The 22,562-nt window shown below is 51.9% G+C and overlaps 1 protein-coding gene across 1 annotated transcript in view; it reads left to right on the top strand.

Moving 5' to 3' along the window:
- COLQ (collagen like tail subunit of asymmetric acetylcholinesterase) overlaps positions 535-22,562 on the top strand; it is a 65,405-nt gene continuing 43,377 nt past the window's right edge. Inside the window, exon 1 of the mRNA XM_018052994.1 lies at positions 535-784. Coding sequence (XP_017908483.1) covers positions 679-784 — 106 coding nt within the window. The 5' untranslated portion in view covers positions 535-678. The remainder of the gene's footprint in view (positions 785-22,562) is intronic.

Raw genomic sequence — 22,562 nt, 5'->3', positions numbered from 1 at the left:
TGAGAACTTTTTAATGGAGAAAGAAAGCTGTTTTGGAAAATATAAATTCACCACTACCACCGCCCTCCCCCCCCCGACTTTTTATTGGATCATTAAAGAAAAAAATCCAGGGTCAACATAACATTTGTCCCCCAGTGAGTCAAAGTGTCACAGGCTGACAGCAGAAGGCTTGGTCTCCATGGAATTCGGTTTGAATCCTGAGAGTCTGAGTTGGCTCTGGGGTCTGCAGAGCACCTTGCTTGGGAGGGGCAGGTGCTAACGGATGATCAATCAGGAAGTCTGTCTGCCCTTGAGGAACACTTCTAGGGGACATTTGAGATTTCACTGCCCCCACCTTTTTTTTAAGTCACTTCTTCAGTGACATCTCTCCACAGTCCGCAGAAAAGAAAATTCAGATATCTTAATTGTAACATGGGCATTTGATCCCGGGTTAAGATAAATATAACCCTGTGTAGTACGGAGGAGGTTTAGTGGGAAATGGTTGGCATTCTTTCTTGGTAAAGGCATGGGGAAAGGAGAGAGGGGAGGGAGACGGTGGGGGGAGAGAGAGAGAGGCAGAGAGGGAGAGAGAGAGAGGCAGAGAGAGAGGCCAACCACGAGAGGAAGACGAAGCAGAGATAAGCCAGGCTCCCTGCAGCCCTGCCTTGAGAACTTGACACTTTCCAGACCGCAGCCAGCATGCTTGTCCTGCATCCAGTGACTCTGGGAATTTATCTTCAGCTTTTCTTCTGCTTCACCGTGTCTCAGCCCACTTTCCTCACCAGCGTGCTCCCGATTTCAGCAGGTAAAGCGGGACCACGACTGCCCTGTCTCCCCTCTGTCCTGCCGTCCCTGGGTTGTCCCTGGCCGGGGAGGGAGGAGGCCTGGCCGCAGTGCCTCGGGCTGGAGGGGGGCTGGCTGGGAGTGGCCTGGGGTCGCGGCTGGCTGTCCTTGTGGGACGCCCCTTCTGTGCCTGTCCCCAGCAGCTGCTCAGAGCCCGGGACCCCTGGACAGACTGCTTCACTTCCCGCAGGATGGCGTTTTGGTCAGGAATTGTGGGGAGCGTGCAAGTGAGGGAAGTGAGTCCAGACGTAGCCATCAATGCACCCCTGACCCTGTCCCTGGGGCGGGGGGCACTCGGCCCACAGGGGCCCGCTGCCCTGCAGGCTGGCCTGCCGTGAGGGGCATCCCGCTGATTCTCTTGGGGGTCTCGGGGCCCCTGCAGCCTTGGGACCAGGTCTCCCGTCTGTCTAGCGCTGTCTCCTTTCCTGTTGAACTTTCTCCCTGAAGGGGGCTTCTCGGAGAGAGGGGGACGGGGCCGCAGAGTGGACACCTGAAGTGCTGGGTGGTCAAGGGGGCTCTCTGAGCCCCCAGCCTGGCAACCTCTCCAGAGGGCTCCAGGCTAGTGCCCTTGTCCTGCCCAACCCTGGACAGGGGAAGTATTGGGTTACTGGCCGGCCTCTGTCAACCTTTCTGAGGAAACTCAGATGTTTCCTGAGGGCTTGGTGGGGGTGGGCTGTGCAGACAGACCCCAGGCTTGGCAGCCTGGACCCTCACTGACCCCCTCAGCTCACCTCAGTCACCCTTGACCCTTCGCAGAGAAAGCTGTTTCTGTCAAGCCCTCCAACACGAGTCTCAGACTTGCCCGAGTTGGGGCAGGAATCGCCCTGTCCCTCGCTTTGCTGGACGCAGGCTTCCCGGAGGCAGGACATGGCTCCCTCCCAGTGCCCAGCCCCGTCCATTCATAACAACGCTCCGCTGACATACTGAGCTGCCAACGTTTGTGGGCCCCTAGGGAAGGGCTCAGAGGAGGGTGTGGGGTGAATTATAAACATGCGGGGGAGCTAAAGGAGGGGACGGGAGCTGGTGGAGAATGTTGGGGGGCAGGAAATGGCAGACGGCCAGGCTGCCACAGGTGTGTGTCTTCAGCCTCTCCCCCCATTCAAGTGGAAAGCGCCAGGCTTCTGGGAGTGAGAAGGTCTTTACTCCCCAATTCAGGAGCGAGGTGCGATGGTTCCTTTGGTCTGTTTGGTGGTTCTCAACCTAGCTTGACTCCTTTGAGAATCAGCTGAAGTCTCGGGATTCGAGGAAACTCAGTTCCAGCCCTGATCTGGGGTGTGTGTGGGGGCTCTCTGGCTTCTGGGAGGTGGTTGGCATTAGACTGTGAGCACCAGGTGGGCAGGCACTACACAATCTTGGCCACTATTCCTAATTCCCCAGGAAAATAGCGGGGAGGTGTCCAATACATATTTGGTGACTGCATGAGTCAGTGAGGGAGTGAAAACTCTTCTCATCTGCAGGCTGGAGTCTGCCTTCCTTTCGCACGGCTTAATTTAGAGGCAGCCAAAGTGGCTAGCAAGTTCTGAAAGCTGGAGAGAAGAGAGCCTTGGGTTTTTTCTGAACTCCTGGCCCTCAAGAGAGGCTCAGCATGGCTTAGATGTCTCTTAGGTGAGACCTGGTATAGACTGTTCAGTTCAGGGTAACGGTGGAAGAGAAAGGAAGTGAGGCTTGAATGAAGGGACCATATTCAGAGGTGTGGGTGGGTGTAAGGCAGCCCAGAAGGGAGGCTGAGAAATTAGCAACCCCAGGAGCCTTTCTCACCCTGTGCTTGAGGGAGAAGCGGGAACTGGATCCCAGGAGAGTTGGGACTGACCCAAAGCAGATAGCATGCCCAGACCACTCCAACCCACTTCTCCAACCCAGCCACCTACTGGCAATGCCTCCCCTGGGCCAAACCCAACTGGAAGCCAGGGCAAGGGAGCTCCCGATGCAGTCGTGGGGGTCAGCCCCTGGTTGAGTGAAGAACTGGGAACCAAGAAGGGTTAGCCCACCTGTCCAGAGACCCTTCGTTGTGAGCTGCTAAATCCAGATCTTCTAGTGGTCTTTGGACATTTGGTAAAATAATGGGGGTTGCTCTAGGGGAAGTCACTGAGGTGTCAGCTCAAAGAAGCAAAAAATACATCTTCTTCCTCCCATGGAGTCCCTCTGCCTTGTCCCTGTTGTCAGATCACCAGATAGCACAGTTCAGAAATGGGAACTTGTTCCTTAAACACAGGAGAACTTTAACTTTTTGAAAACAATTTTCCAGCAATCTGATGTGAAACAGTCTGTATCCAGAAGCTCACTCTTCTGAAGAAGCCAAGCCCTGTGCACACAGTGAGAAGTGCCACCAGGAAGCCCTTTCACTCCACCCGCCATAGCTCAGAGGGTGCCTGCTGTGTGCCAGGCCCTGTGCTCAGTGCCACGCGGGGCACGAGACGAGCTAGACCGGGGAGAGGTGGGCCTAGATGGAGGAAGCCTGGTCCTTTCCTTCACTCCCTTCAGGAAAGACTGGCCTCCAGCACCCCCAGACACAGCCTGATGCTCTGAAGCAGATAGTCAGGGCCTGGTAGCTCCATCGCCGGGTCCCCGAGAGGCCCAGGAAGGGAGCAAACGGCATCCAAGAGGCTGCAACCAATGAGCAGTTCCGGTACTGCAGCACCCAAGGTGGATACCGGAAACGAGCTCAGGCCCCCACTGCAAGCCTGGGAGCGCTTAGAAGGGCGTCATCCCCGCAGGCTGGGAGAGCAGGCTTCTTGGGGGTGGTGAGTTAGCTGAGCACCGTAGACTAGGGTCTAACAGGGGCTGCTATTTAAACAGACACAGCGACAACACAAACAACAGAGACAGCTGACACAACTGATCACTGGGGAAAGGGTAAAGAACCAAGGGATCAGAAAGGATAGCAGGTTGGAATTATTTCTAGAGCCTCTGTTCTGCATGTTGTCTGCAAAGGCACCATCGACTTGCAGCTCGTTTACTGGTTGGCACTGTGATGAACGTGAATGACCCAGTGAAGACTGTGAAAATTGTGTTCACTTTTATTTTGCTTAAGAAGGCAGAGGCATGTCAGGTCTATTAATTTCTATTGAACATAGCCCTAAAATAGAAAGTGTCAGAAGCCCTAACTTTTGGTGTATTATTTCAATCCTTGCCGGGTGATAAACCACCATAACACTCAGTGGCTGAGCAACAGTTGTTTATTGTTGAAGCTCATGTGTTTGTGGGTCAGCTAAGGGTCAGCTGATCTGGCTTGGGTCTGGCGGGCCCAGCTGGAATCACGGTGGTCTGTGCGCTCACTCAGCTCAAGGGTCCATCCACAGACGTGGCTCCATCATTGTAGAGTTTCTAGAATGTGGAGGCACAGACTCAAGGATGGTGATATTTACAGGACAGGCCTGTCGCACACTTCAATCTCTGCAACCTTCGCAGCCCCTGGGATGGGTGTGGCCTCATTCCTGCTTTTCAGCAGGAGCAATGGAGGCTCAGAGAGGTTGAGTGACCACCCAAGATGGCACAGCTGGTGTTGGGAGAGCTGGAGCCTGGAACCCTCCCACTGACTCTGATCCCAGGGCTCTTACCAACACAGACCAAATCTGCTATGGCCAGGGATAAACAGCGATACTAGCTTTTAAAGTCCTATCTATACCCCAGCCTCCAAAAATCCAGTTCCAGGTCTGTGTTCTCCATACTTTCCCATCTTCCCCTCAGGATGTCAGTGCATTAGCAAAAGATTGACATGACGAATTCATACTAAAGTGTGAATGACTTGCCAGGGAACGGGGTTATCTTTCTTCAGAGGTATCTGTGTCATTTGTGTGTGTGTACACTAAGTCACTACAGTCACGTCCATCTCTTTTTGACCTATGGACTGTAGCCCACCTGGCTTCTCTGTCCATGGGATTCTCCAGGCAAGAACACTGGAGTGGGTTGCCATGCCCTCCTCCAGGGGATTTCCCTGACTCAGGGATCAACTCGTGTCTCTTATATCTTCTGCGTTGGCAGGAGGGTTCTTTATCACTAGCATCCTCTGGGAAGCCCATTTGTGCTATAAGAGGAGTTAAAGCTCTAAGCCAAAGTGTGCTTTGGTCAGGTGGGCATCAACCAGGGCATGTGGGGGACGAGGCTTTCTGGAGCCAGAGCACCAGCATTTCACAGACATTCTCTCCAGGGTGTGAACCAGGCAGCCCTGCCCAGAGACATGTGTGGCTTCCCTTCTGCATCACAGGATTTCCCAAGCAGGCAGGAGCTCACCAGGTGATGCTTGGGTTCAGGGTTCAGGACAAGATGGAGAGAAGGCCCACATCCAGTCCTGAAAAGTGAGGCCACGGGGACACTTGTGAGGTCTGTCTGGCTGCCTCAGTCTTCTCCTGTGGGTGCTGGGACGGGACCAGGGCAGGCGTTCGTAGCCTATAGGACTGGTGTCCAGCCCTGCACTCCCCTGCCTGGAAGCCAGCCAGGCCACTGCTCGGGACCGATTGTGTTCTTGGCAGTAGATTATGGGCCATTTATTTGTGTCTGAAGCTGGTCGACTGTTGTTTAATGTTCTGTAATGTACTTCCCAGCCATCTCCTCCGATTTAGCTCCCCATATTTCCTCTGGATAATATAATCAGAGAGGGCTCTTAAATTAGAGGGCCTTCCAGGGGTCCCAGCTTGCCCACTTCGCCCCACCCTAAGCCTCCTAATGAAGCAGTAGATGCCTCTCAGCTCAGAGAGAAGTGGGAGTGAAAGATGACGACTTCCTCTCCAGGTTAGCTGGGTCAAGCCTGACACTGTCATTCACCCTACCCAAGCCTGCTTTCCACAGACCCACGCACATGCATGCACGAAGTCGCTTCAGTCCCGTCCAACTCTTTGTGACCCCATGGACTGTGGCCCACCAGGCTCCTCTGTCCGTGGGATTCTCCAGGCAGGAATATCTGAGTGGGTTGCCATGCCCTTCTCCAGGGGAATCTTCCCCACCCAGGGATGGAACCCAGGTCTCCTGCATCCGCTGCACTGGCAGGCGGGTCCTGTACCACCAGCACCACCTGGGAAGTCCCCTCAGACCCACAGCCATACAAAAGCAGCTCCAGGAGGAACAGAAATCCCTGCGACGTCCGTGAGTCACGATGTAGGCAGCTGACCGGTCTTCCTGAAATGCGGTTCACATGGTAACTGCTGCTTGCTCTCGTTGCTCTCATAACTGGTACCAAGCGCCCCAGACCCTTCTTTTGCCAGACTTTTTCACAGATGCAGTGTATTTGCTCCTCATAGTTGTCCCTCCTGAGGGGGTCTTGAGTTTGAATCCTGTGTGATTGTTGGATGTTCACATAATAATTGTGGTGAGCCCCAATTTCCTCATCTGTAAAGTGGGTACAATAATCTCACAGGATTGCTATAAGACAATAAATTTGAATGTATTCATTCAATAAATACTAAATAAGCCCCAACTTGTACCTGGAGCTGGGATGCAGCAGTGAGCAGAAAAATACTTTCTGCCCGTGGAGTTCCTGCTGTCATCCTGAGAAGACTAGTCTCCTGGGCCCAAGGGGTGAATGAAGGACCCCTGCAGCAAACCAGCTGCCGAGGACCACATCCAGTCTTCATGTGGCGCTGTACCCAGCCTTTGTGTTGCAGCACCAATACAAGAAAAAAAGAGATAAAAAAAAATTTAGTTGCCTTGTTTGCTAACATTTAAAAATCAAGTTATTTAACAATTTTTTTAAATTATTTCTTTTTTAAAAGTAATTTTATTCTTGGCTGTGCTGGGTCTTCATTGCTGCGTGCGGGCTTTCCTCTGGTTGTGGAGAGAAGGGGCTTCTCTCCAGTTTGGTGCGAGGGTTTTTGATCGCGGTGGCTTCTCTGGTTGCTGAGCACAGGCTCTAGGGCGCGAGAGCTTCAGCGGTTGCAGCACGTGGGCTCCTTAGTGGTGGCACACAGGCTTAGCTGCTCCATGCCGTGCGGCATCTTCCCGGATCAGGGATCGAACCCATGTCTCCTGCACTGACAGGCGGGAGATTCTTTACCACTGAAGCCGCCCGTTCAGTTCAGTCACTCAGTCGTGTCCGACTCTTTGCAACCCCATGGACTGCAGCACCCCGGGCTTCCCTGTCCATCACCGACTCCGGAGGCCCCTAAAACTGTATTTCTGATGTTTCTTAAAAACCAAAACACCTCTTGGAAACCAGGGCATCCTGGCCATCCGGACCCACATCCTGATACCAAAACAACTGTCGCCTCTTGAGTCCCCACCACATGCTCCTGTCTCACAACTGGGCTGACTTCCTCCTCACCGACCCCTGTCTGGCCCCATCCCACTGTTTTGGACTTTGCTTGCTCCTTCCTTATCCGCCTTGGCATTTTCCCAGAAGTCCCACCTCTGCAAAGCTCAGTCTGAAACTTAACGTCCGGGATCAGTGGTTCTCAGACTGCAGTACTGGTACTCCTCAGAGAGACATGAGCCTCACCTGGGACGTACTACAGGGGCCCAGTGTCCTGGCCAAACAGACCAGTTGCATCAGACTCTCTGGGGTATGAGATGTATAAGATCGTGCATGGAGAGTGAGTGGTGAGTGGTCCCCAGGTGAGGCTAATGTCTGGCCATGGTTAACCATTACAGCCAGCACCAGAGTCACTGGGAAGGTTTGTTAAGCCAGGCTGCTGGACTTTTTGCAGTGGGGCCTAGGGGTTTGCAGATGCCAGGTGCTGCTAATCCTGCTGGCCCCCGGGCCGTGCTTTGAGGACCGCTGCCCGTTTGCCTCTGAGTTCCTGCATTCGTTTCCTATGGCCACTCCCAGGTCACACGGCCTCCCTCCTCTGTGCCGCTCTTCCTCGACCTCTCTCTCATCAGGACACGTGTGATTACATCTACAGCCCGCTCAGGTAATCTCCCTCTCCTACATTTCCTAGTTTAATCCCACCTGCAAAGTTCCTTCTGTCATATAAGGTAAACACAGGTTCTGGGAATTAGAGTCTGGACCTCTTTGGGGGCCAGTAATCATTTTTTCTCCCACAATTTCCGTTTCCACTGGGTAAAGGGTCTTCTGAGGACTTTCTTTAAGGACATCAGGATCAGAGGCATGTGGATACTATCGTCATTTGGATCCCTCTCAAGGGATCCAAAGTGTCTGCCTGCAGTGCAGACCTGGGTTCAATCCCTGGGTTGGGAAGATACCCTGGAGAAGGAAATGGCAACCCACGCCAGTACTCTTGCCTGGAAAATTTCATGGACGGAGAAGCCTGGCAGGCTACAGTCCATGGGGTCGCGAAGAGTCAGACATGACTTGAGTGACTTCACTTTCACTTCTAGAGCTGACCCTGAGACAAGGATCTGGATGCAAGGGGTATGTTTTGGGGGAGGGGGTGATCCCAGCAGGGCACTGGGAATCCAGGCAGGGAAGGGAAGGCAGTCGATGCTGGGGGAGGTCATGAGCAGACTCCGGCTGGGGGCAGCCAGGGCTCAGACCTCCTGGGACCTCAGGGAGACAGGGGACTGGATGCTCACCCACCAGCTCCTGGGGACATGCTTCGCAGGTGACATCCACGGCTGGAGAAGTCCTCCGGCATAGGTCCAGGGGCTTGTGGCAGGAGCTGGAAGCCCTCAGGCCTGGTGATTGCCGAGGGCTATGGCAGTGGACTCGTTAACACAGCAGCCATAGTCCTGCTGGCCCTTGTGCAGTTGCCTGCCCCTCCACCCCTCTGGACAGTAGCAGTTATGGCTCAGCACCCACTGCTGCGATAGCAGCGCTGGGGTCCAGCCAAGGAGCCCCACAACACCAATAAAGCTACCTTGCATAGAGCACTACTTATCTGCTAGACTCTTTACATACCTGACTTCTGATGACAAGTTCACAAGGCATTAGTAACCCCGTATTACCAAAAGGGGAACTACCACTCAGAGAGGTGCAGACGCTTCCCTGAGGTTGCACAGGGCCAGGGCCAGATTTCCAAATCAGGACTGTCTGGGCACAATGTTGCAGAGGCAGAAGGGCCCATCGATTAGGAGTGGGGCGTCTGGTGTCATGCTGCTTAGGTTCAAATCTTGTGTCTCCCTTAGCTTCGTGGTGGTGGGCAGACCAGTCACCCTCTATGTGCCTCAGTGTCCCTAACTGCAAAATGGGGCTCAGAGTAGGATTTCACTCACAGAGCAGCTGTGAAGATTAAGTGGGCTAATTATGAACACAAAGAGCTTTAAGAAGCGCCTGGTGTGTGATGTGTCAGTCTTTCTCTCATTATTTCCAGAATCTCACAGTGACTACATTCGCCAGATGACTGTGTCAAAAGACACAAGTCTGAGATACAATGGAGATGATAACTTTCTGCTTAAACTATCCAGTAGGTTAAAGCCCAGCAAGAGGCTCATTAGCCATTTTGCATTTGTGAACCAGTCCCTAAAGCAGGGACCCAGTGACCAGGGAAGGAGGCTCTTCTCGTGACCAGCTTTAAAAATATACCTGGCCCTATTCCATCTCCCCGCTGGGTGTGTGAGACTCCATTCAAGCCCGCACTTAGGTCTCCAGGGCAACTAGCACACGCACAAGTGGGAGGCGTGTGCTGGGAGGTGAGACAGCTGAAGTTTGTGGGGGGGGGGGCGGTGGCTGGTGGCTGCTGGGGGGTTTGCACCAGGAACCAGATCTGAAAACAGAGAGGAAAGAAAAGAAGGGACTGTGAATGGGACTGGGACGGGCTCTTCCCCTTCCGGGCCTCCCCAGGCATCCTGCCACCGCTCACCTGGCCTTCTTGGTGTCTTTCTGAGGAGCCTGGAGAAAGTCCTGGAGCTTTCCTGCTGCAGCCGGTAGCTCTGTCTGGGGCTACATGCTCCGGGAAGGACCATCCGGGTCTCAGACCTGGCATGGGGGTCTCGGCCAACCAAGAGGGTAGGGGATGTGCCAATGATGGCCGTCCTACCTGGAGAGGCCTACCTGCCAGACTGGGGCTTTCTTACCTCACTGTGACTCTGGGCTGAACTCGTCTCCTCTTTGAGGGGCCTGTAGGCGCGTCCTTACTGTTGACAGTTGAAACCAGGCTGCCTTCTGTGCCCAAACAGAACTGGCTGGTTTTCCGAGATCCTCTGTGTTGGGGCGGAATATACAGGGCGACCCCACCACCAAAAGGCCTCCAGATTCTCTGTGGTCGTCCGGGAACCAGGTTCTCGGCTGTCGAGTTTAATATGCAGGATGTGTGTGTGTGTGGTGGGGGCGGTTCCGGGGGAAGACAACACTCCTGTCTGTCCTCCTGAGAGCTGAGCGGGGCCCAGGGAAGGTCAACGGCAGGGACGAGCGTCCTGAGGGAAGGCCATGGGCCTGGGTGGCGCTCCCCCACGCCCCGCCTCCGCCCATGACGGGAGCCCCGGGAGGCCGTGGGCCTGGGCGGCGCTCCTCCACGCCTCTCTCCGCATGTGACAGGAGCTCCGGAGGCTGTCTGGAAGACATAGGTCCTGGAGGCGCTTTCCTCAGAGCATCTGAGTGACGGGTTTCCTTTCCTTTTTTTAATTATGGGAGTTGACTGCCTAGCCCTCACCTCCTCTGTCGCACAGGACACCTGCCCGACCTGCTTGGGGCCTGAACAGCTCCGCTTCTCTTGTCCAGGCCCAGCTAGAAAGTGGCGGCTGGGGGAGAGTTAGCCATCAGCCGGGTTACACTCAGATTTCCCTGAGAGGTGCAGCGGCGTCGCGCCAAGGGCCCTGAGGTTGAACTGGGGGAACCCAGGTTCTCTCTGACCTGCCAAAGCCTCTGGGACATGTGTCCTGTGGGACCAGCCATCTGCTCTGCGTGAGACTCAGTGTCCTCAACTGTAAAACGAAAGAATGGACCAGATTTCAAGGCTCCTTCTTGCCGTAGACTTACTCTGACTCAGTGGCTCACAAGTCACTTGCTGATTTACAGAATTAGCTCCTCCACCAAGAAGGGGTTTCAGCCCACGTTTCTCTTCAGAGCTTTGGCACCTGAGAGCTCACTCTTGGCAGGAAAAGCCTTGGGGTCCATGTACAGACAGCTCTGGTCTTGAGTGACAGCTTCATGATCCCAGTAGCTAAATGATCTTGGCCTAGTGGTCTTGGTTTTGGGAACATCTCAGTTTCCACCTCTGTAAAATGGGATTAAAGAGTAACTGCCTCTGGTCTCTGGGCTTGAAGCTGCTCTGAGACCCTTTTTGTGATTGGCAGAGACCATTCTCCTTATTTCCCAGAGGAGAAACGCCTCTCTCTGAAGCAGCGTTTCCCAACCTCAGCGCTGTGATATTTTGAAATAAATATGTGCTGTGGGAGGTTGTCCTTGAAGGGTGCTTAACAGTGTGGCAGCTGAAAAGCATCCCTGAACATTCATATCCATCCGGAACCTCAGAAAGTGACTTTGTTTGAAACACAGATCTTTGCAGATGCAATTAGTTACAGATCTTGAGATGAAGTCATCTGGGATTTAGGGTTGACCTTGAATCAAACGACTGGTGTCCTTGTACAAAGAGGAGAAGCCACATCAGACCCAGGGAAGAAGGCCATGGGACGAGGAAGGGACAGGAATGGTAAAGCTAAGGGCAGGGAATGCCAAGGATTGCTGGGAGCCATGAAACACGAGGAAAGCGTCTTCCCTAGAACCTTCAGAAGGTGTACGGCCTTGGCAACACCTTGATTTTGGACTTCTAGCTTTCAAAATTTAGAGACAACAAATTTCTGTTGTCTTAAGCCATCTTTTTGTGGCCATTTGTCTTGGCAGCCTTGGGAAACTAATCAAGCACCGTCTCTGCCTTCTGCCCTCTAGAAGTCAAGAGTACCTTTCTCAGTTATAACAAAACTGGCTCCAGATGTTGCAGAAGGTCGCCTGGGAGAGGGACAAAATAGCTCCCCCCACCCTTTCCCCTTCATTGAGAAGCACAGCTCTACTGCAAGAAAAGGATGAGAGGAACTGAGCAGAATGGGAGGAACCTGTGTTTCCATTTCAACCCACTCAGAACAGCTCTGTGACCTTGGGAAAGTTGCTAAACATCTCTGAGCCTCGGTGTCCGCATGAGCAAAACAGGGGTTAAAAAGGTACTTGGGGGACTTCCCTGGTGGTCCACGGGCTAGTTTTCATTTTGTTCATTTTCCAAAGCATTCTCTTCCTGCTTTATCATTGTGATCTCTGCTTTATTTGATTTCCCTTCTCTTGGGAATTCCCTGGATATTCAGTGGGTAGGGCTCCACGTTTCTACTGCAGGGGGCATGGGTTTGATCCCTGGTCAGAGAACCAACATCCCACACGCTGTGCGTGCTGCAGCAACAGAAAAGGAGCTTGGATCTCTTAGAGCCATCGCAATGAAGCAATGACCGAGTGTGCTGAGTGTGCATAGCACGGTATCCAGCCCATAGCAAACACACAATAAACAGTAACTGAAAAGTGGGGGTGGGGAAGAGTACCTGCCTCATCAGATGCCAGTGTAGTAGGTACAGAGCTTTGCACTGCACCTGGAACACAGTTATGTATGTGTGTATGTATGTATGTATGTGAAAGTCGCTCAGTCATGTCCGACTCTGCAACCCCATCAACGGTAGTCTGCCAGGCTCCTCCATCCATGGGATTTTCCAGGCAAGAATGCAGAAGTGGGTTGTCATTTCCTTCTCCAGGGGGAACATAGTTAAGCTCTCAGTTACTGTTTGCAACCATTATTCCAGATGGCAGCGAGAGAGTTGGAATCCAGGCCACTAGCCTCCTCCTGAGTTGCTTCATTTCTGCCCTATTCCCACCTGCTCTTATTTGGTGGCAAGATGGATTTGCTCCTGGCACTGGAGTCCAGTCTCAGCCTTCAGTCTCCATAAGACCCTGGGTGGAGCAGGGACCGTCACAAAAGTGTGAGCTATGGAACCGGAGGTCTGGGCTCAGACACTCAACTCCACAGGACCTTGGGTGTCAGAGCCTCAGTTTCCCTCACCTGGAAATAGGGGGCACACCAGAGGAGAATTCACAGGGTTGCAATGATCATCAAAGGAAGAAACATGGGAGGGCATGGCCTCAGTGGGCCCACAGCGAGGGTAGGCCTTAGCTTCTGAGTCCTGAGCTGATGGGCAGAGTCCACCTAGAAGCAACCCCCTGAGCTGTGAGTAAGAAAGCTCTCAGTTCCCTAGACCATGTGAGCACTCTAGGGGCCCCCAGGAAACTGCAGGCTCGAGGGGACCCCCCACTTTGGGAAGTTGTGTGACCCCCATGTAGTCCCTAGCTGGTAGACAAGTCACTTCCCATATTCAGTTCATCTAAGTCAGCAGAACTGGGCCCTCTGTCCACACAGCATCTGGAATGATGGTCTTGCCCCCTTCCAAATGGACAGCGATGCCAGGTCACCAACCAGGCCTGCCAGCGTGGGACCTCTGGGGAAATCAGAGACAAGTTATTAAACATGAAAATTTCAAATGGAATGCCAGTAAATGTGGGCTGACTTGCCAAAGATGCTCGGTTTTGGGGCCACATACCCATCTGCTGCCACTTACTGTTCTTTTCTATATGAGACAAGAAAATCCATTTGAATGGATTCAGATCGTTGTCATCATTATTATAGCATCTGTCTCTAGATTAAATTATGACTGTTACTCGATATATGCAGATTTTGATACACTTCCCATCAATCAAATGACCAATTTTTATTGTACCTCCTGCCATTTGTAGGCTTCCCTAACAGCCTAGTTGGTAGAGCTGCCTGCAACAAAGGAGACCCTGGTTCGATTCCTGGGTCAGGAAGATCTGCTTGAGAAGGGATAGGCTACTCACTCCATATTCTTCGGCTTCCCTTGTGGCTCAGTTGGTAAAGAATCTGCCTGCTATGTGGGAGACCTGGGTTCAATCCCTGGTTTGGGAAGATCCACTGGAGAAGGGCTAGGCTGCCCACTTCAGTATTCTGGCCTGGACAATTCCCTGGACTGTATAGTCCATGGGGTTGCAAAGAGTCGGACACGACCGCAGTGCGTCACGTATAATTAACAGTATACTTAACCGTTATACTGAACAAGAAGATTCACAAGACAGACTAACACGAGAAGCCCATAATCTGTCTGTGACATCAAAGTAACCCAAGTGAAATAACCAATGAGAAGTGAAGCGGGTCACCGTGCTAGGATCCGGGGTGCCCACAGGTGGCTGGCATTTGAGTGAACAGAGCAGTGAAGGGGAGCACGCAGCTGATCTGGGTCCCAGTCCTGGGCCAGCCGTGCGTGTTCCCAGGTGGTGTGACAGCTGACGTCTGTGGGCTACCTTCAATAAGGAAGGGTTTTGTTTCCTCCATTAGGTCACAGATAAAATGTCTCCAGGAAAGCAAGCGAACAAGCTTACATCTTACACCAGAATAAATCACAAATGAATTAAGATTGATAACATAAGATATGAAATCATAAAATTATTAGGCGAAAACTTGGGAGATTTGGGGGAAGACCTATAATGAGGACCCAGAAGCCATAAAAAAGGCTTCTGCAATCAATTATACTACATTTAAAAAAAAGTTATGTATGAGAAAAACAATTCAAAAAGCAGTATCAAAAGACCAAAACAAACTGGAGGAAATATTTGCAAGTCATATCATAAAGTGCTGCTGCTGCTGCTGCTGCTAAGTCACTTCAGTCGTGTCCGACTCTGTGCGACCCCATAGACGGCAGCCCACCAGGCTCCCCCGTGCCTGGGATTCTCCAGGCAAGAACGCTGGAGTGGGTTTCAAAGCATGAAAGTGAAAAAGGAAAGTGAAGTCGCTCAGTCATGTCCGACTCTTCGTGACCCCATGGACTGCAGCCTACCAGGCTCCTCCGTCCATGGGATTTTCCAGGCAAGAGTATTGGAGTGGGGTGCCATTGCCTTCTCCAATCATAAAGTGCTATTTTTTTATATATTCAAAAAATTTATAACAGAAGGCCACCAAACTAATGGAAAAATGGAATAAACACATATGGCTCTAAAGCATGTGAACATATCCCCAGCCCCACTCAGTTTAAGAGATATGCTAATTATAATCACACTAAAGGGTCATTTTTCACTGGTCAGATGGATGACGTTCAAAGGTCTGATATCACGTGTATTGGTGAGCGTGTGTGGAAACAGATATCCTCATTCTCTGCTTGTGGGATGGAATGTGGCTTGACGAGGACTTTGTGGCGGTGAATTAGGCATTGTGTGTAAGAACCACAAATGCACACGCTCTTTGACTCAGCAATTCTATTCTAGAAATTCATCAAATGGACATGCTTACCAGTGATACAAAGATGCATGCAGAAGGTTTATTTTATTTATTTTGGCTGCGCTGGGTCTTCGTTGTTGCACGAGGGCTTTCTCTTACGTAAAGCAGAGGCTACTCTAGGTTCAGAGCACGGGTTTCTCATTGCAACGGCTTCTCTTGCTGCGGAGCACAGGCCCGAGGCACACCGGCTTCAGTAGCTGCAGCTCTAGAGCTTGGGGTCAGTCGTTGTGACACAACGGCTTAGCTGCTCCAGGGCCTGTGGAATCTTCCCTGACCAGGGATCAAACCCATGTCGCTTGCATTGGCAGGCAGTCTCATCCGTTGTACCACCAGGGAAATCCAGAAGGTTATTTCATTGTATCATTGTATGAGCAAATGTTTGCAAATCACCCAAATGCATGATAGTATGGGGCAGGGTGAACAAACTATGGTTCAAATGAAGGACTATTCCAAAGCCATAGGAAGGAATGTGGATGCATTTTGTACGGCCCAGTAGTACAGAATATACTATTAGAAATACTGTGAAGAAACTGAGAAAGTTGAAAAAAGAAAAGAAACTGAGATAGTATCAGAAATATAGTATTATATTACAAGTAACCCTTTCAGTAACAGAGGGAAACACTATACCTATTTCCTCACTGTGCATAAAATATTCATGGAAAAGTACACAGGAGACTAATTGAAAGTAAGCAATTGGAACTGAGACAGGGTAGGAGAGTTTTCAAGTACAGCCGTTTATACTTTCTGAATTTTGAATCACACGAATGTATTACCTATTCTAAATGATTCAAGAAAATCCCACATACACATACAAAAGCGAACCTCTCACCTGGAGCACAGGATAGGATTTTTCTGTCTTTGAAACTCTGCTAGAGGGACTTCTTGGCAATGCAGTGGTCAAGAATCCACCATCCAAGGCAGGGTTTGATCCCTGGTCAGGGAACTAGATCCTACATGCCTTAAGGCCAAAAAAAGAAAAAGAAAACATGAAACAGAAACAATATTGTAACAAACTCAATAAAGACTTTGAAAAATAGTGCGCATTAAAAGAAAGAAACTTTAATTAAAAAATATCTGTTAAACACAAATTACAGAAGGGAATTGAGATCTCAGGGAATTTCCAGAATGATAGAAGCATGTAACTATAGTGCTGCTTATAAGATTCTTTCTGCCAGCTTGTTCAGTTGAGAAGCTCTAACGTTCAACTGAGTTCAAGCAGGTCAAGCCAAGTTTCCCCGTGTTCTGGAATCCAGGGATTTCAGTGACTCATGAGACCAAAGGGTAGAAACGTTCCCTGGGCCAGTGGGTAAACGGCAGGCAGCCAGGGGCTCCCACCCACCTGCTGTGGACCCTCAGGTACAATTCCTGGAAGCGGTGGAGAGGGGAGAGGGCTTCTAGGGAAAGGGCTGTGTGAGCCACGTGATTTTGAATCATAAATGTCCATAGAGCTAAAATGTCTCTGTGGACGAATGAAGGCATGGAAGTGTAGCTGGTGGAAACATAGGGTCTTTCCACTGAGCCCCAGTTGCTGGTGCAAATTGGAAACAACCCAGCCTTCAGGCCCGATGTGACTGGAAGGTTTCGCCTGTGACCTGTGGCCAGATCTGCTGAATCACTCTAGAAACGTGGCCTCCCTGTCAAGCCAAAGCGGGAGATTGGATAGGACTTGCTGATCTATCCCGGCCTCCCTAATCGAATTCGGAGCCAAGGCACAGCCCGCGTTGGGGAGGCTTCTGGATGTTCCCTTGCCTCCTGAGAGCGTTGCCTCCTCCTTCCTCTCTATTTACCACGTGCCATTTGGCCAAATTAGAACTGGAACTCAGAAAAAGCAGATGCCTCCCTTTAGGTAAGATCCAGAGAAGTCCCCTTGTGGGGGATGGGAAGAGAGATGGGGTGTCTCCTCAAACCTCTGCACAACCACAGACGTGGCTTCTGATGTAAGACTTACGACAGAACAGTGACCACCATGAGGTGACTTTCCTTTGTCCTTGTAAGTTGGGCAGCCTTATGCAGGTGGGGCGCAGAAGAGGATGGTCATCTCACGTCCTTCCTGAGGACCAGTTACTTGCTCAGGGTCTCCTGGTGAATGACTCGGGGCTCCTCCAGGTGACTCTGGTGCCTAGCCAGCTCCACGTGCAGCTCCTGAGCACCCAGATGTTTGCCATTGAGGGCATTGGATGGCCCACTCTGCTCCTAGCCCTGTAGAGGTGTCCTTGGTTCTCTGTTGTCTCCTTGTATTTTAAAAATTTTATTGTAGAAAATCCCCAACATTCAAAAAAAAAAAAGTGGAAAGAACTGTCCAGAGAACACCAGGATGCCTGCTCCCATGGGCTGACTTGTATCTCGCCCTCCCCTAAGATGAATCTGTTGGAGTCCCAACCCCCCTTACCTCAGCATGTGACTGTATTTGGAGTGATTAAGGTTACTTTACAATTCTCTGAGTGACTCAGAAGAGTGATTAAGGTTGCTGCTGCTGCTGCTGCTGCTAAGTCGCTTCAGTGGTGTCCGACTGTGCGACTCCATAGACAGCAGCCCACCAGGCTCCGCCGTCCCTGGGATTCTCCAGGCAAGAACACTGGCATGGGTTGCCATTTCCTTCTCCAGTGCATGAAAGTGAAAAGTGAAAGGGAAGCTGCTCAGTCGTGTCCAACTCTCAGTGACCCTGGGGACTGCAGCCCACCAGGCTCCTCTGTCCATGGGATTTTCCAGGCAAGAGTACTGGAGTGGGGTGCCATTGCCTTCTCCAGTGATTAAGGTTGAGCGAGGCCATACGCATGCTCTGGTCCACTCTGACTGGTGTCCTTTTAGGAAGAAGAGATCTGGGCACACACAGAGATACCAGGGATGTTTGAAAAGGGGGAGAAGGCCCCAGGAGGACACAGGGCAAAGTGGCCATCTGCAAGCCAAGGAGAGAAACCTCAGGAGAATCCGAACCTGACACCTTCGTCTTGGCTGTCTAGATTCCCACTGTGTGAAAAGTGATTACCTGTTGTTTCAGCCACTCAGGTGCTGGGCTAAGGCCGCCCTAGTAAACAAATAATATCCACTACGTCGATTCTGCGATTGTTATCATTTACTTGCCCTCTATTCATCCATCTTATTGTTTGTTTGGTGAATTTCAAAATGAGCTGCAGATCCCTTGCCCACTTTGAAGAGTAAACTCTTCCACAGAGGAGGTAGATGCGTGCGTGACTGTGCCCTCTCTGCGGCTTGGATAGTCAGGGAGGCAGCTGACTAGTGAATTGCCTGCTCGAGTGCACTCACCAACCAGAAAACCAGAACCTGAAGATGAGTGGCCGTGAGGTTTGGTTGGAGAGACCGGGGACCCGGTGTGAGCGCCCCCAAGCCCGCCTGGCTAGGACGCACTGCACTTCTCTGAGGCTCCCTGCTGGTTCTCCCCTGCACGTGGGGGTGTGGAGCGGGGTCGGCACTTCATGCTGGTAGCCAGACGTCCAGAAGTCTCCAGGGTCAGGCACCTGGATTCAACCGACGTCTTCAAGATCAGGCTGTAGGTGTCTTCAGGTGCCTCCTTAGGTCTTGCGGCTCGTCTGGAGACAAGTCTGGTGATGCGGGTACACACAGCGTGTGTGGGGACCAGGGAAGGGTGCTGCAGAGTCATGAACGTTCCCCTGGTTAGCGCCTTGCACCGATTCGGGTTAGTGATGTATGCTGTGGCAAATGCCAGCATACCAGTGACTTTGCCTGGTGAAAATTTATTTCCTGCTTGTCCAAGAGCCCGGAGGCTCTGGTCAGAGGCGGCCGGCCTTCTCGCTGGCATTCAGGGATGCGGACACTTTCTGTACCGGCCCTCGCATCATCAGAGCCATCAGCAGGAAGAGTCACATGGCCACCTGCCCCTCACTGAGGGGGCACTGGGCATTGCCACCACTTCTCAGGGACAGCTCTGTCCCATGGAAAGGGAAGCTCACCTCCTGGGGAAGTACCAGCCTTCTCTGCCCCAACTAGGAGGAGGTCCTGGAATGTCAAGTCAGCAGCTGGGGGTTGAGAGTCCACCCCCAGGGAAGGGCCAGGTCAGGGTGGAGGGGGTGCTGCCTGCACCGCAAGAGCAGAGAGGAGCCGGAGAGGGTTAGGGTGGTCTGGCGGGGAGCCACCCCTGGGGCTGGGGACCACCCCCAGGAGGCCACCTTCTCCCAGGGCTGCATGAGAGTCCTGTTGAACTCTGACCTCCCCCCCCCCACCTTCTCTTCTAGCTGGACCAAGTGACCCGGCTCCTCCTTTGTAAATTGGGGATGATTGTCCCCTGGGCACTCCGTGTCATAAAGTGTGGGATGTGCTGACTCTGGTGTTGTCACTGTTCCGTGAGGAGAGCTTGCTAAATGAGGCCCAGCCGGCCTCAGCCGAGATGCTGCTCCCTCTTCCCATCTCAGGGAAGCCCTCTTTCCTCAGAGTCCTTCTTAACACAGCGTCCCAGGAAATTGGTACCAGCCGTTGGAGCTAGCAGAGGAGATGAAAGCCCTCTGCCCTCCAGAGGCCAGGCTGTGGGCATGTCTGTCCCTCCATCCTGGTGGCACAGCAAGGGCTTGGCACACAGTAGTGTGTTAGTCACTCAGTCATGTCTAACTCTTTGCGACCCCATGGACTGTGGCCCTCCAGGTTCCTCTGCCCATGGGATTCTCCAGGCAAGAATACTGGAGTGGGCTGCCATGCTCTTCTCCAGGGGATCTTCCCGACCCAGCTATCAACCCAGGTCTCCCATATTGCAGGTGGATTCTTTATCAGCTGAGCCCCCAGGGAATCCCAAGAATACTGGGGTGGGTTGCCATTCCCTTCCCCAGGGGATCTTCGCGCCCCAAGGATCAAACCCAGGTCTCCTCTATTGCAGGCAGAGTCTTTATCATCTGAGCCCCCAGGGAAGCCCAAGCAAAGAGAGAGTGGGTTCAATTCCGAATTAAACAGGAATTGTTTAATGTGATGATTTGTAGTTGAAGAGCAGGTTGGGAGGTTGATATAAAATTACCAAGAGATCCCAAGGGTAGGGGATCCATCTAAAGCCACTTAAGAACATTCTTGCCAAAGGCAGGCCTGTGATGAGATATCAAGGGTATGGGGGGGGGGTGGCGATGAGGAATTTGATCAGATGTCAAGGGTGAGAAAATGTCAAGGGTAGGGAGTCTCTCAAAACTGACTTACAGAATTCTTGTAAAAACAGGACTCAGCAGGCTGACAAGGAAGCCAAGGGTGGGGGCCTGGTTCAGAGCCTGACCGAAGTTTGGTCAAGGTGAGCGTGTCAGGCGGTGAGAAGGGAGAACCCAGGCCCTCTGGCCTCTTCTGGGCGCCGGGGTCCTTGGGAAGGGGGCCAAGTTAGCCAGGCTGTGCAGTCTCTCTGGGGAGCAAGGGTGGGAGTCATGCAGGGGTGGGGGATGGGGAGACACAAAGCAGACCCCGCTTGGGTGGGCTCAGCAGGAAGCAGGCCTGCGCGTGCCACAGTGGGGACAGGCGCACTGGCCTGGTGCCCGAGGTGGCAGTATTCCAGAAGGGTCTTCTGGCCCGGCTGATAAATCCCAGAGCTGAAATTAAGACAAACGACTGTGAAGATGGCACCTGCTGACACCAGCTGCAGGAAGGCCCTGGAAACTTTTATTATGAATTAGATTTTGCAGGCAACTCTGCTGGGTGGGCTGGTGCTTGGGCCGGTGAAAGGCTGAGGCACAGGCCGGCTGCCTTGAAGGCAAGAACTGCTTTCCAGGGGAGAGGAGAGGAACGTGGCCCTCCACCCTGGCCCTGGGCCCTCATGGAGGGCCGTTTGTGTCTTGGGATTTGCCTCCCCTGGGAGAAGCTGGGGCTGCAACAGGCTTAGACCACCTCTGGTCCAATACTCCTGAAACCATTAAACAGACTGTGACTCAAACCCATGGGCCAGGACTCAAACCCGGGCAGAACCCATACTGTCTTCCAGCTGAGATTGCATACCTGGTTTCAGCATGTAATGGAGCTCAGGTTCTTTCTCATCGAAGAAAGAATTCAATGAGAGACAAAGTGATAGGTAAGAAGTAGATCTATTTAGAGAGAAACACACTCCACAGCGTGGGCCAACCCAGAGAAAAAGAGTGGCTCAAAATATGACACAGTTTTCATGGGCTGGGTAATTTCACAGGCTACTGAGTGGGAGGATTATTCCACCTATTTCGGGGGAAGGGTGAGGATTTCCAGGAATTGGGCCACCACCCACTTTTTGGTCTTTGGTGGTTGGCCTCAGAAATGTCTTGGTGCCTCTAGGTGAGTCACTTAGCTTTCAGATATGTTACAGTGAGCGTGTACTGAGGGTCAAGGTCTACTGGAAGTCAAATCTTCTGCCATCTTGGACCCATTTGGATCTAATCAAATGGAATGTCGTGTCCTTGGGCTATGCCGTTCTTTCAAAGGTGTGCTCTGCCCCCTTCCCTCCTGTTTCAGTCCATTTTACACTTTTTTGGGCTCTAAAATCACTGCAGATGGTGACTGCAGCCATGAAATTAAAAGATGCTTGCTCCTTGGAAGAAAAGTTATGACCAACCTAGATAGTATATTCAAAAGCAGAGACATTACCTTGCCGACTAAGGTGTGTCTAGTCAAGGCTTTGGTTTTTCCTGTGGTCATGTATGGATGTGAGAGTTGGACTGTGAAAAAGGCTGAGTGCCGAAGAATTGATGCTTTTGAAGTGTGGTGTTGGAGAAGACTCTTCAGAGTTCCTTGAACTGCAAGGAGATCCAACCAGTCCATTCTGAAGGAGATGAACCCTGGGATTTCTTTGGAAGGAATGATGCTGAAGCTGAAGCTCCAGTACTTTGGCCACCTCATGGGAAGAGTTGACTCATTGGAAAAGACTCTGATGCTGGGAGGGATTGGGGGCAGGAGGAGAAGGGGACGACAGAGGATGAGATGGCTGGATGGCATCACGGACTCGAGGGACGTGAGTCTGAGTGAACTCCGGGAGATGGTGATGGACAGGGAGGCCTGGCGTGCTGCGATTCATGGGGTCACAAAGAGTTGGACACAACTGAGCGACTGAACTGAACTGAACTTACACGTGGGAAGACCAACCCCGAGCACAGAAGGGAGTTGTCCAAAGCCACGCCCCACGTTACTGTCACACCAAGGCTGGAGACCAGGACCCTCCTCCCAGGATGGCACACCTGACTGAGGGGCAGCCAGGTAATGAGCACACCTCCAGGCCATTTGACTCAAGGAAATTCAACTGTTAGTGCCTGGAGAGACAGAGAGAGGGAGACAAAGTCTGAGAGATAGGAGACAGAGAGGGTGTGGGGCTGAGGCAGGAAAGAGACAGAAAAAGACCCTGGGGAGCATGAGACATTAGGTCCAGAGCAGAGATGTGGACACCAGCAGGGCTGGACAGGACCTCGGCGATCCTCTGGGCAGTCACCTTTGTTTTGACAATAATAAAACAGTATAGCTGAGCGGTTTCCTTGTATAAAATTCTAGAGAAGTTTGACGTGGAATGGTAAAAACTAAATGCTTTGGATACTTAAATTGGCAAAACTTCTGTCTCTGAGGGTGTTTGAAATGAGGTTTGAAAAACTGAAGAGCTGCAGTAACATAACCCAGCTCCAGGAAATCTGGGTAAAGGGGGTATAGATGACC

This window comes from Capra hircus, chromosome 1, assembly GCF_001704415.2.
Source record: "Capra hircus breed San Clemente chromosome 1, ASM170441v1, whole genome shotgun sequence".
NCBI lineage: Eukaryota > Metazoa > Chordata > Mammalia > Artiodactyla > Bovidae > Capra > Capra hircus.
This window is presented reverse-complemented; position numbering and strand designations above follow the sequence as displayed.